General features: G+C 45.5%; 1 protein-coding gene across 2 annotated transcripts; it reads right to left on the reverse strand.

Annotated features, from left to right (window-relative positions):
* Window positions 1-1721: 1721 nt before the first annotated feature.
* PPDPFL (pancreatic progenitor cell differentiation and proliferation factor like) lies at window positions 1722-6661 on the reverse strand. Of its 2 annotated transcripts, none has more exons than XM_081917671.1 (5): window positions 6538-6661; window positions 5494-5558; window positions 4709-4801; window positions 4378-4477; window positions 1722-3165 (listed from the first exon to the last, which is right to left on the reverse strand). In XM_081917671.1, exons 2-5 carry the CDS (start codon window positions 5546-5548, stop codon window positions 3153-3155), a joined length of 261 nt encoding a protein of 86 aa, XP_081773797.1. In that variant the 5' UTR covers window positions 5549-5558; window positions 6538-6661; the 3' UTR covers window positions 1722-3152. The 2 variants fall into 2 exon arrangements, with proteins under 2 accessions (XP_081773797.1, XP_081773796.1); XM_081917670.1 differs by having other exon boundaries at window positions 5494-5597; window positions 6538-6636.
* Window positions 6662-12370: the final 5709 nt, after the last annotated feature.

Raw genomic sequence — 12370 nt, forward strand, 5'->3', positions numbered from 1 at the left:
ATCCATTCTTAAGGAAATCAGCCCTGAGTGCTCACTGGAAGGACAGATCCTGAAGCTGAGGCTCCAATACTTTGGCCACCTCATGAGAAGAGAAGACTCCCTGGAAAAGACCCTGATGTTAGGAAAGATGGAGGGCACAAGGAGAAGGGGACGACAGAGGACGAGATGGCTGGACAGTGTTCTCGAAGCTACAAACGTGAGTTTGACAAACTGCAGGAGACAGTGGAAGACAGGAGTGCCTGGCGTGCTCTGGTCCATGGGGTCATGAAGAGTTGGACACGACTAAACAACAACATCATCATAAAGGTATTAATATGGTTAATATAATATAGCTCCCTTGCAAAGCTACTTGACACATGCCTGCTGTTTAGTGAGAAGAGGATGCTGGCTGGACTGATCCAACAGATTCTTTTTACTTAGTCAACCTCTATACACGGTTAAATTCCTTGGTCAAAAAGCAGTATTGATATGAAATTGTCCAGCAGCAGTACATGTCACAGCCTTTTCTCCCTATACACATAAAAATGTAAGGTTGTTGTCACGTTGCAGTGTGTAGCCACAATAGCTCCAGCATGATGACAGAGTGGCAGGCAGCACAGGTGAGCTGTTTTAACTGAGGATTAGGAGCACTTCACAAACCACCCTGTGAAGTGCTTTCCCCCTCCCTCGTTAAATGCAGCTACAATTAGCTTCCAGGCCTGGGGCAGGCTAGGAGGTGATGGTCAGTGAGATGTGAAAAATGGGTGTTTATTCAAGTATAAAGGAAGGACAGGCTGGTCAGGTGTGAAAGAAGGGGGGAGCTGGCAAGCAGAGTGAGTTGGGGCAACAGTCTCCAGTTATTTATACAGTATTTCTTTCATCAGTCCCCTGCTGGTCTTTCTTTGGGCACTTGCAATGAATTCAGAAGTGGCTTGTTTATTACTTTATAATAAATTAGATTTTGGCCACAGAACTGGCTTGTTTTAACATACTCTCCCATAACCTTTTATTCTTTTACATTTGTGGTGCCCTACTTTCTGTCAACTGCATTATTGATCAGAACATCAACTGTCCCTTTATGTGACAAGCTTTTTTATGGTCTGGATAAAGATCATATTAAATCTTTATGACACCTATAATGTTCCAGTGGATAAGTGAGTAGAACAGATTGTTTTGATTGTGGTTGTACTGTGTATCATGTAAGGAGCACAACCATAGCTCAGTGGTAGAGCAGCCAAAGTTCAGTCCCCCGCATCTTCACGGTGCACTGGCAGAAAATCCTGTCTGAAAATCTGGAGAGCCACTGCTGGTCAGTACAGAAAATACTGAGGTTGATAGACCAACCATCTGACTTGGTGTAAGATAGAACTTCCTACGATCCAATACTCTCAGTGATTGTTAACCGCTGAAAAACAAAAACAAAACCCTGATCTGACTCATTAATAATCAGTTGTTGGAAATGCCAATGAGCACTTAAAAATGGCAAACCCATAATTAAGATTGTAAGGTAAGGACAAACAATAGGATCCAAAGCATGTAGAGAAGCCCTGACAGATGACTTTTTTCTTTTTTAAGAAAATCATCTTTGGGATGGAGCATTTTTAGCAGAGAGTTGGGGCAAGGGAGATTGCTTAACCTACTAATCATTTTTTGTTGTTCTTCTGATTTCCCCTAAGTTGGTCCAACATTCCAGGTGCATATTTATTATGAATGGCTTCTAGTTTTCATGATCACAAGGCATATATATTTATCAAGCTTTATTAATATAAAACTTAGTAAAAAAAACCAGTTAATTCTGTACATTAAGACATGGCTCTGACAAATACTATACAAAATCTGTGACAATACCATACAAAATCGTTTTACATGTACAAAGATGAATAAACTCTAACAAAGTGAGTCCAGATTAGAACAGACATTTTTTCCTTTACATTCTGCCTTACTCCTTTTTGCCATTTACTTACCCTACACTCATCAATTTTCTCTCAGTAGATTTAGTTTTTTTTAAAAGCATCACATGTCTAGGCATGGTAAGTAGTGTAAGAGCAAAACAAGCATGGTGAGCACACACACATGGTGTCACAGAAATTTCTGTAGATAAGTATTTCAGCATTTTTAAAGTTTGAGAAAAATAAAAGATGCCAAATGAAAATGTTGCAGCATGAAGACATTGATATTTAAATTTGCATCATATAGCAATCCCATCTCTTCATCTGATGAGACTGTATACATACTCTTTAGAGTTGGTGAAAGTGGAAATCTGACCTACCAGAAAGAATCAATGAACAATCAAAGTGTCAATGAAAAATCAAGTACTTTGGTTCAGCTCCTTACATTACTTACTTACAAGGCATATATCATCTAGACATGGTGTAAATTGCACTCTACATAGCTGATATGGGAATAAGAGATTCTAGTAACACTGGTGTTGAACTGAGTTCCAATTAAATAAGCAGGACTTACTCCCATGCAATATGTTTAGGTTTGGCAAATACAATTCATTTATTTGATGAAATCTTCCATAAATGAAGAAGCTTTAACTAGACTTCTTCTAAAACTTAACATCTACATTTGGCATTTTCGAACAAATTTTGTCTAAACATAATTTAAGTGTGAAGTGAGCTAACAATCTAAATTTAAACCTTGGGACAGAGTGAGATTAAGTTAGCTGAATTTAGGTCCTAATGAAGTCCAAGGGGAAAATTTGTCATAACTACTTAAGTCCCATTGAAACCAGTAGGAACTAATTGCAACTGTCTGGATCAAGTCCCTTAAGGCTAAGAAGACAGAGTGTGCTTGAAGACAAAATAACCTTGAATCATTTTGCCCCAGACAGTCTGCAAGAGCTTTTCAATTTTGCAAAGGAAAGGCTGGATAATTAGCAGACACTCCAGCCTAACAAGTCTTTGCATTTGCATTCTTCCAATGATATAGAAGAGTCATTACGAAATGTAGAACACCTGTTCAGTATCAAAAACTCTGCGGCAGACATGGAAACTTCAGTGGCTGCCTTAAGAATAAACTATGGATAAATCCTTGGAAATCTGCATTTTTCCTGCAACGGAAGTTTCAAGCAGTTTGTTTTCTTCACACAACTGAATGCAGTCACCTGGAAGACCTCAAGTCTTTCAAGAAGTGAGTCTGTGGGTGCAACATCATTGTAGGAGTCCAAGTCAGCTGTTAGCACTGTCAAAAAAATAAGTTAAGAATAGACCTTTTATCAAAGATTGCTGTAAAGAGTTATTGACAAGTTTGACTAGAAACCAGAACTGCAGATCAACCTAAGATTCAAGTCTAAGATTCAAATCTTACATGATCTTGGAAATGTCAAGTTTTTAACTTTGCTTTGTTGCTTGACAATACAGATCATAAATGGGAATTCTCCTTTAAATCCCCTCCCCCGAAAACAGTAAAGAAAAAGAAACTACGTTTGCACACCAGCTGTGAGAAGATAATTTCTCTGGACAACTAAAGAAGTGCTTTTGTTTCTATACATAATAAGCTAAGCTCTACAGAAAACATTTTTTTTTAATCTGTTTCCCATAAAACCGGAGAATGCAAATGAAAGATTCCAGTTTTATTGCTTTTTAAAATAGATTTGTAATATTGTTTTGACTTGTAAAAAAAAATGTTCTTGTAAATGGATATTAGCTGACTGCAGATTTGTATATATATTAAAGTCCATATAAAACTAAAGTCCTGGAAAATTAAGTTACAGAGGAAGCACATTTCCTCTGGAACAGACTTGAGGCCCTTTCAATGTTTTGGAATACAACTCCCATGATCCCAGACAATTGGTACCAACTTGGGAGAAGCTGATCTGCAGCAATGGAATGTATTTGATGTAACACATTAGATATGTTTTAAATAAAATAACAGGGATGGTATAAATGTCATTTTATGGCGTCTATTACAAGCATACTTGCAACAGAATCCTATGAATGTGTACTCAGAAGTAAGGCCTATTAAGTTTGGGACTGCGCTCTAAGGATGCTATTACCAAAAAAACCTTGTGGGTGGTTGAAAAGCCTAACAAGGAGCTACAGATATTTGACTGAACTTTAATGTCAAGCACCTGAAACCTGTATGGCAACCTTCACATAGTTGTCATTGTTCTATGGTCTGGTTCACTAACAAAAGATCACTGAACATATTGGCAGCCAGTGGGCAATTTAATAACCTCCCACTCCACTAAAATAAATTGGCCTATACTTGCCATTTTTTATAAACCAGACCCACTCTAAGCTATTCTAAGTTTAAACAAAAATCAGCATCAGAGCAATCTTTGCAAATCTCCTTTCAACATAAAAGTGGTCATATTAACATGAGATTCCCCTAAAGCCAAAATAATATTAATTCTAATGAATCATGTCCCCCCAGAAGTGAAGCAGATCTTACCTGCTGGCTGACAATGTTTTCCTGCCTACATTCTGAGGCATTGGCTCACAGTGGAAGAAGCTTTTTATCCACCAGCATCTTTCAAACACGTCAGGTAACCCTATAAAAGCATACACATATGGAGCTGGTGAATAATAAAAACCAAAGCGACAAAAAAGGCTATTAATTTTAATGAAGCAACAATACCAGAAAAGGCAAAGCATACTGTAGTCTTATCTGAAAACATATTAGAATTAAATGCACAGTTGGGTCTGGCGGGTCAAATGATTCCCATTAAGTATGCTAAACTTTTCTGGATGTTAGCTAATAATTTAAGTAAGCGTCACAATACCATGATGTGCTTTTTCCTGGTCCAAGGAGTTTGTGGGTTCAGAGCAGCAAGATGAACTGCTTGAAGAAACACTAGAGTCAGAATTCAGTCGTGCTGTGTGTGAAAAAGAGAGCTTACATTACATTTGGGGAAATCAAATCAGTATCATACAGACCAGTGTTTAAGGTTCAAGCCACCTTCGATTACTTTTAAAGAAACAACTCTTAAAATGTAACGAATGGTTAGTAAACACATATCCATGCCTATTGTTTCAAACAGTGGCTAATTTTTTACACTTCTGTAAGCAAACGTTAATTGCAAGGAATCAGGTTGCATCATATGACAGCAAGGTAGTATGATTCAAATGCATATGATACATTCAAATAAGACTGAGATTAAAAAGATTATTTCAATATTAAATGTTTCTTTGAGAAACAAAGGATTCCCTCAGGAAGAGTCATATAAACAGAGCTAGTTTTAAGGGCAGGTGGTCCAGGAAACTGCTGGGGGAAATCAAGTTTGGTGGGCAATAGGTTCCAGTTAGGGGCACCTGCTACAGGTTAGATGACAGGAATAAATCATGCATGCAGAAATTGGCTACAAATACAATTAAAGATATTCCAGAGCTGAGCAAAAGGGAAGGGTGAAGCAAATATACCTCTTGCTTGTGGTGCTTTAAAATCTAAGGCCAGCCCTGAACATAAATAATGAAACCCATACTAGTATGCACACTAAAAATGTGGCTGTCCATACAGAAACAAACGTTTTGAGATCATTTTAGTCCTCCTTCAAGGCAGAAAACTTACTTCTGTAGTACTGGTTCTTGGCCAGAAGGCACCCAGCAGAAGGCACAGCTGCCATTGCTATGGTTCTGTCCAGTAACAAAAAGGCAAAATTTATATAAGGACACCTGCAGGTCAAAAGAAAATAGGGAAGTTGTAGGTTAATTTGCTAAACCACAGCATAGAGATCAGATCTCTACAGTACTGAGAACTGTATACTTGCACTATAAGATTATAGACCTTATACTCTATTGGTCTGAGTTTTCTAGGGACAGGGGGAAGATTCTTGTAGATGGAAGAATGTGTGGATCTTTCCCACATGTGCCCAAACTCCTGAGGTTTATGCTCACTATATGAAAATAAATCCCTCAGATTATGTTGCACCTTATCACTGAGCTCAGGCACTTGCAAATGAATGCTTTTGCAACTGTTGGGAGCATTTTAAAGTCAAAAGATGGCCATACAGAAAGCCAAATCAGACGATTTGTTCATCCAGCCTTATATTGCCTGGCTTCGATTTAGAGCTGGCAGCTTTCAGGCAGAAGTTGTTCACATCATGTCCTACCTTAAACTGAAAATGCCCAAGCTTGGGGCCTTCTGTGTGTGAAACATGTGCTCTGCTTCTGAGCCCCAGCTTGGGTCTTCTGTGAATCTGCAGATCCATCATCAAATTGCTCACCTTATGTAAAGGAGCTACTTCCCATGTTGGCAACAACCCACTGACTATGAATGTGCATGTGCTATTAGGATCAGGTGCTTAGAGATTCCAACAGCCCAACTAAGATTTATATACCAGCACTGCAAAAGCTTTGCAACCTGTTAGATTCTTCAACTCAATGCCATAATGCAGAGAGGCATATCTTGCATTGTCTGCTGATAGAAATTCACATCCAGGCAAGGAAGTGCAATCTCTACGAACCCGCTTGCGGCATTATTACTTCAAATCATGAGTTGCGAAAAGCAAACTCCAGAAGGCACTTTATTCCTGCAGAAAGTTTGGGCATTCATTCACGGAATCCCAAGCGGGGAAGGAGAAAACTAGGCATGCACATGATCAGTCTAGGTTACCTGTTGCTTTCTTTCTTCGCAGAGATCAGCAGCCACGTCGCGCTTCTTTTTTGCCCTTCAGAGAAACACAGTCCGAGAAAGCAAGCTCGCTTTCACTGCCCTCCTCCTCTCACGCCTCCCTTTATATAGAGGAGCCCTCGGCGACGGAGCTGAAATTTGACCCGACAAGCGGCGCGGGTGGGGGGAGCGGGGGCCGTCGCGCGCAACCGAACTCACTTGGCGCGCTGCCGGCTTGTCCTCCTTCAACCCGGGTCGGGCCAGGCCTGCTCAAGTCCCCGGATCCCCTAGCAGCAGCAGCAACAGCAATAACAACAACAATGAGGCGCCCGCCCTGGGCACGTGCTGTCCCTCTGGCTGGCCGGGGAGGAGCGCGTGCTCCGCAGTCGCCCTTTGCATCGGCGGCTGAGGGGAGCGCGCCTTCGCAGCTCCTCTCGCTGCTTCAGGGCCCCGGAGGGTTTTGGCGGGTGGCAAACGGAGCTTGGACACAATAGTTGCTTTCCTCCAGAGGATTAAGCAGCAGCGGGCTTAGCGTCGAATAGGAAGGGCACGCTTAAAAAAACAACAAAAACAAAGTCCAGGTGTAAATCTCTCTGCTCGGAGGGCGCCACGCGTGTATTTATGCTGCATTTCATAGACTCATAGAAATGTAGAATTAGAAGGAAATCAGAAAGGTCATCTCCAATGCAGGAATCACAGCTGAACCATTCATGGCAAATGGCCTTCCATTTTCTGTTTAAAAACCTCCACCATCTTCCAAAGTAGTCACTGTGGAGCAGCCAATGTTACTGTTTTATTCATTTTTTGTAAACAGCCTTGAGGTTTTCTGCAATCAAGCGGTATATACATTTTATGAAGTAAACAAAAGAAATCGGGGGGGGGGGGACAGATTGGTAAACTCATAACAATAACACAAAAATGTTCCAGCCATCTTCAAGCAGAACAAAAATTAACACCAGGAAGGTTGACGGACATGACTGAGTCTTTAATGCTTCCCAAAGCCTGAAGTACAGCCACCTGCCATAGCTCAACTGGGAGGGAGTTTCAAAGGTGTGGAAACACCACCAGAAAAAGGGTCCTCTCTTTCATGGTCCCCTATTTCAAACAGCAAAATTATGAAATGTCCTACTGCAAATGTAGTGATGCCACCCAAGTGAATACTGTTAAAGGGGCTTAGAAAAGTTCATGGCTAATAAAGCTACCAATGGCTACTAGTCATGATGGCTACATGCCTCTAGCAGCAGTCCGGGAGTACTGTACTATTGCACTCATGTCCTGCTTGTGAGCTTACCATAGGATGGACAGTGGGAGAACAAAATGCTGGAGTAGGCAACCCTTTCGTCTCATCCATCAGGGCTCTTCTCATGTACTTAATATACATAAGATATACTTAACAGTGGCTGGCAATTTCCCATTTGTTCATCACCATAATAAGTATGGGAGCCAAACCTTTTTCTAATGGAGCTGATTTTACACTGTCGCCTGCAGTCAGACTCTGTTCTCCTTTAATGTCGGCAATAGTGCTGCAGAATGGTTGGCACCGTAAAGCCAGTTGTCCCCTTTCACTCCTGTAAAGGGAAACTGGCAGGACCCTAGTTACTCTTTAAAAGAGAACATTACTACTGACTGTCTGGACCAGGCATGAGGAACATGAAGCCCTCTAGATGTTGCTGAGCTCCAGCCATCCCTCACCAGTGGCCATGCAGGCTGAGACTGATGGGAGCTGGAGCCCAACAACATATGGAAAGCTATAAGCTCCCCATCCCTGGTTTAGGCAATAGTATCGAGTGTATTGGAAGAAAAAGTTGTATATAATTGTAAAAAATAAAATTACATTTCCACATTAGTGTACCACAGAAGTGCAGGAACTAGCCAGGTCCATCCTGCCAGTTGCTTATGTAATTGATTAGACAAAAAGCATACATCATTCAAACAAGCAAACATATATACTATTTGTTTCTTTACATAACTGTAGAGATTGGCAAACTATTCTAAATGTTGGGTGCCTCGAAGCTATATGTTTTATTGATTGATTGAAGTTTTATGTTGGCAATTTCTCCAATAATCATGTTATTTTTTATATGAAGCCCATCTGACTGGGTTGCTCCAGCCACTCCAGGCAGCTTTCAGTAAAATATAAAAACGCAACAAAACATCGGGCATTAAAAACTTCCCTATACAAGGCAAGGAGATCCTGGTTGTTATGTAGTGTAGTTTCACCCTGGGCCAACAGGGGGATACTGTATATAGTTTTCACTCAGGTCTGTAGATAGTTTTCACTCAGGTCCGCAGCAGTTATTTTAGGCGGGAACTCTGGGCTGTGGTTGTTACAATGTTGACAGCCGGCTGCCTATAAAAGCAGGCCGGCTGAGCTGTTTGCAGTCAGTTCTATTCCAGCTTACAAAATAAAGAGCTACTTGAAGAAATCGCTGTGCCGGCTGCTATGTCAACCCCCAACTTAATACTGGCGACGAGGATGGGATGGATGGACATCAGAGCACAGCCAGATGCGGCCAGCCTCTGAACTGAGCTGAATCACAGAGCGAAATCACTGAGCGAAATCACTGGGCAGAACCAATTCAGAGCTGACTGTTCTGGCTAGAGCACTGTGTTCCATCCATCGCCCTTCACGCCGGCATCGGAATCATGGCTTCACTTGTGCCTCTACCGCCGTTTGTGTCAGCCTCTGAATCATGGGACTCCTACCTCGCTCGGTTCGACTGCTACCTCCAAGCCAACGAGCTGACAGCAGTATCAAAGGATCGGAAGCGGGGCCTATTCCTCAGCCTCTGTGGGCCTGAGGTGTTTGAGACGGCCCGAGCATTGGTTGCGCCTGAAGCAGTCCAGGCAACACCATGGGACACGATCCAAGAGAAGCTCCGCAACCACTATGCACCAAAGCCGTCCAAGATTGCTGCCCGCCATGCGTTCTACCACCGGAACCAGGCAGAGGGGGAGTCAATCAACAGCTACACCACCGCCCTGCGCCAGGCTGCAATGCACTGTGAGTTCCGAGACTTAGACGATGCCCTGATGGATCGAATCGTCTGCGGGGTCCGGGACATCCATCTGCAACGGCGTCTCCTAGCCAAGCCAGACCTCACGCTACAGAAAGCCATTGAGGAGGCTGTGGCCTCAGAAGCTGCTGAACGCTCCGCCCAGGAGATCCGCAAGTCCAGCAGCCCGCGTCTTGCTAGGGAGCCAGTTCCGGTGCATCATGAAGAGGCCAGCAGTGATGAGGCATCCTCCAGTGAAGACGATGACGTGCACCAGACAAAGCGGGAGCGCAGGAAGTTCCAACAGAAGTCCAAGGGCCAACCGGAATGTGCCGGCTGCGGAGGCAACCATTCCCGTGCCAAGTGTCGATTCAGAGACGCCATCTGTAGGAAGTGTTCCAGAAGGGGCCACATCGCTAAGGTCTGCCGATCGGCTCCGTCTGACACCCCCCCTTCATCGACTCGCAAGTCCAAGTCTTCACTCCAGTCTGCCAAGGAAAGTTGTTTCGCTCTCACCAACTGCCGCTGCCCGTCTGGAACCACGATTGGCCAAACCGACTCGCCTACGCGACGCAAGCTGAACGTCACGGTGCTCATTGAAGGAGCTCCATGTGACATGGAGATCGACACCGGGTCTGCCCTGTCCATCGTGTCATGGAGCACCATCAAAAGACTGGTACCCAGAGTGTCCAAGAGGCAACTCAACTCTCACCGCGTACACCTGAGAGACTACCAGGGAAACGACATTCCCGTGGTAGGCGTTGGCCGGTTCCGGATCGCCTTCAAGGATTTTTCGGGCCTGCTCCGGTTGGTGGTGGTCGAAGGTCAGCGGCCAAGCCTCCTAGGGCTAGACTGGTTTGATGCCCTCGGCCTGGAAGTCACCGGCATCAACTGCATCTCTAACGCAGAGACTGAGGGTCTGGTCAAAGACTTTGCCGAGGTTTTTGACGGCACCTTGGGGCAATATACAGGTACGCCCATCTCCTTTAGCCTTGATCCACAAGTCGCCCCCATCAAGCTAAAGCCACGCCGGGTTCCCTTTGCTCTCAAGGCTAAGGTGGACGAACAACTGGACAAACTGATTGCCCAAGGAGTTTTGGAGCCGGTTGACCACGCCAAGTGGGAAACCCCCATCGTCACGCCTGTCAAGCCAGATGGGTCGGTGAGAATCTGCGCCGACTACAAGTGCACGATCAACAAGGCACTTCAGCAGCACGCTTATCCGGTTCCTGTTGTCCAACACCTGCTGCATTCCCTGGGTGAGGGTAAGGTCTTCGCTAAGCTGGACCTTGCCCAAGCATATCAACAACTGCCAGTTGATGATGCCACTGCTGAAGCCCAGACGATCGTCACCCACCGGGGGGCATTCCGTTGCCGCCGGTTGCAGTTCGGGGTGAGTGTGGCTCCTGGAATCTTCCAAAGCCTTATGGAGCGTCTCCTGCAAGGGCTTCCGGGCGTGGTACCATATTTTGATGACGTCTTGGTGTCTGCAGACTCACACCAGCAGCTGTTCGAGCGCCTCCGTGCCGTGCTGACCAGGTTCCAAGAGGCCGGGCTCAAGGTAAAGAGGGAGAAGTGCCAGATCGCCGTTCCACAGGTAGAGTTCCTGGGCTATCTTATCGATGCCTCCGGCCTTCACCCAACCACATCCAAGATCCGCGCTATCCAGCAGGCCCCCACCCCAAAGAACAAAACGGAGTTGCAGGCATTCCTGGGGCTGCTGAACTTTTATAACATGTTCCTGCCCCACAAAGCCACAGTGGCTGAGCCTCTTCACCGACTCCTTAGCACTAAGACGCCTTGGGCCTGGGGTCATCGGGAGACGGCGGCCTTCAACGCGGTCAAGGCTCTCCTTTCTTCAGACAGTGTGCTGGTACAGTACAGTGAATCCAGGCCGCTGGTCCTTGCCTGCGACGCCTCACCTTTTGGCATCGGTGCTGTCCTTAGTCACCGTTTTCCAGATGGAAGAGAAGCACCGCTCGCCTACTTTTCCAGGACACTATCTCCAACGGAACGGAATTACAGCCAGCTCGACAAGGAGGCATTGGCACTTGTGGCTGGAGTGAAGAGGTTCCATGAATACCTCTATGGCAGGACTTTTGACCTCATCACTGACCACAAGCCACTCCTGGGCCTCCTCGCCGGTGATCGTCCAACTCCACCGGTCCTCTCGCCACGCATGCTGCGATGGACTGTTTTCCTGGCTGCCTACCACTACCGGCTCATCCATCGCCCGGGGAAATCGATGGGCCATGCCGACGCCCTCAGCCGTTGCCCTCTTCCAGCATTTGTGGAAGACCCGGCTCCAGCTTCATCGCTCCTTCTGATTGAGGATCTTCCGGCAGCGCCTGTATCAGCTACCACTGTGGCCTCCGCGTCTGCCCAGGATCACACCATCAGCCGGGTGCTCAACTGGGTGTGGAGGGGGTGGCCACAAGGGCATTTTGCATCGGAGTTCCAGCCCTTCGCAACCAGACAACATGAACTCTCAGCTCATCGCGGCTGTCTGCTGTGGGGAGACCGCGTCGTGATTCCCCAGGGACTCCGTCAGCGCGTCCTGGAGGCTCTGCACGTTGGCCACCCGGGAATTGTCAAAATGAAGGCATTGGCTCGGTGTTACGTCTGGTGGCCTAATATGGACGATGCCATCACTGCCTGGGTGTCCGCCTGTCAAGCGTGCCAAGAGTCGAGGCCTGCACCACCGGCAGCTAAGGGACACACCTGGGAGATGCCAAAGACACCCTGGTCGAGGGTGCACATCGATCTGGCTGGCCCCTTTCACGGCCGGACCTTTATGGTAGTGGTGGACGCCTATTCCAAATGGCTGGAGGTCGCCCTGA

The sequence above is a fragment of the Podarcis melisellensis genome, assembly GCF_964234715.1.
Source record: "Podarcis melisellensis genome assembly, chromosome: 7".
NCBI classification, from domain to species: domain Eukaryota; kingdom Metazoa; phylum Chordata; class Lepidosauria; order Squamata; family Lacertidae; genus Podarcis; species Podarcis melisellensis.

Coding starts and splice junctions, on each gene's coding strand:
- PPDPFL (XM_081917671.1), bottom strand. CDS start 5,548: ATGGCAGCTGTGCCTTCTGCTGGGTGCCTTCTGGCCAAGAACCAGTAC. Junction 4,802..5,493: donor CAAGAACCAGTACTACAGAA/GTAAGTTTTCTG, acceptor TTTCACACACAG/CACGACTGAATTCTGACTCT. Junction 4,478..4,708: donor CCAGGAAAAAGCACATCATG/GTATTGTGACGC, acceptor ATGCTTTTATAG/GGTTACCTGACGTGTTTGAA.